Genomic DNA, 1,747 nt, shown 5'->3' with positions numbered 1-1,747 from the left:
GACACGAGTGGCTCAGCGGCTTCCACTCTGCAGGTAAATTAAATCATGTTCAATTAAATACACAATATATGCTCCATACTTTATGAATAATCCCACAAATCAGAAGTTATTTGCCCCTTTCCTCCTGTGCCCAGACAGTGAAAATGTTATAATATGGAGGAAACGTGAATCGTGGTTGTTATTCAGGTAACTCTGTAAAGATCAGTGTTTCTCATCTACAAACCCCTAGCAACCTTGATACAGAAGTCAATGAAATCTATAATTTAAACACCGTTGTCATTTTTTCTACATTCATTCAATATTGTTATTACTTCCATGCATACCTTCTATGATGCTCAGAAGTATTGTCTTGCACTTTAGCGTCGCTGTTCCCCGGTTTAATGTCCTAAACGGTGATTATACAGGCGCCATGACAGTGTTTCATCCAGAGACAGACCGGACAAAAGCAGGTTGGACAGGTCCTGGTGCTGAACAGGGTTTAATGGATTTATTCCGCGCTCACGTGTCTTAATACAAGGTTTTTTTTTCTGATAAACATCCTAAAGGTGTATTATCTTTGGATATTTTTCATGCTGCATCTTTATGGACTCACTGAAAAGGAACATTTAATTAGCGGTGTAATGACAATGCATAACACTAGGAAGTCATGGAGGAGGTATGTGTCTGCGCTTTTGTTTATAGGTACTCTTGTGAACACGGTTATATCCGTCACTCATTATTCTATTCCCGAAGAATTGGAGGAAGGGTCGGTTGTCGCCAATTTAGCTTCTGATTTAGGTTTAGACGTGAAGACTCTGAGCAGGCGGAAGATGCGGTTAGACATCATATCTAGCAAACGATATCTGGATGTGAACAAAGAATCAGGGGAGCTTTACATCGTTGAGAGGATAGACAGAGAGTATCTCTGTGCAATAAAGACAACGACATGTTACCTAAAAATGGAGGCTATCGTGGAGGACCCGCAAAGAATATTTTACATCGAAATTGAGATAATGGATATCAATGACAACGCTCCTCATTTTCGACGAGATATTATAAACTTAGACATTATGGAATCCACTGCAGCTGGTGAGAGATTCTCCGTTAATAACGCTGTTGACCCAGACCTAGGATCCAATTCAGTCAAAACATACCTTCTGAGCGAAAGTGAGCACTTTGACATAGAAATCCAAACCGGAAGAGACGGATCCAAATTTGCTGATTTAATATTAAAGACGGGTTTGGACCGAGAAAAGCAAGCAGTACACAATTTAATTCTCACTGCTGTGGATGGTGGAATCCCCACGCGCACTGGCACAGCCAGTATTGTTGTTGGTGTGGTAGACACGAATGACAACGCCCCAACTTTCGAAAAAGAACATTTTGACGTTAATATTATGGAAAACTCTCCAGTTGGATCTCTTGTTATAAAGCTGAATGCCAGAGATTTAGATGAAGGGACAAATGCCGAGATCGAATATACATATAGTCTGTACACTTCAGAAAAAACACAAGGATCGTTTAACCTGAATCCTTCCACTGGTGAAATAACAGTGAAGGGAATGATGAACTACGAAGACATTCAAACTTATGAAATGGAAATCATAGCAAGGGATAAGGCAGTCAACAGTTTATCAGGGCAGTGTAAAGTAAAAATCTCCGTGACAGATATGAATGATAATCACCCAGAAATATCCATCAAATCATTTAAAAGTCCGATCAAAGAAAATGAACCGATAGACACAGTGATAGCTGTAGTTAGTGTCAG

At 39.8% G+C, this 1,747-nt stretch overlaps 1 protein-coding gene across 1 annotated transcript; it reads left to right on the top strand.

Annotated features, from left to right (window-relative positions):
• Nucleotides 1-6: 6 nt before the first annotated feature.
• LOC116380702 (protocadherin alpha-C2-like) lies at nt 7-1,742 on the top strand (the record flags this gene model as incomplete). The annotated part of the gene is made up of 1 exon (XM_031842595.1): nt 7-1,742. A coding segment is annotated over exon 1 (1,173 nt), but the record flags the coding sequence as incomplete, so codon positions are not given.
• Nucleotides 1,743-1,747: the final 5 nt, after the last annotated feature.

This window comes from Anarrhichthys ocellatus, unplaced genomic scaffold (genome assembly GCF_004355925.1).
Source record: "Anarrhichthys ocellatus isolate YVR2014 unplaced genomic scaffold, GSC_Weel_1.0 scaffold8450, whole genome shotgun sequence".
Taxonomy (NCBI): domain Eukaryota; kingdom Metazoa; phylum Chordata; class Actinopteri; order Perciformes; family Anarhichadidae; genus Anarrhichthys; species Anarrhichthys ocellatus.
This window is presented reverse-complemented; position numbering and strand designations above follow the sequence as displayed.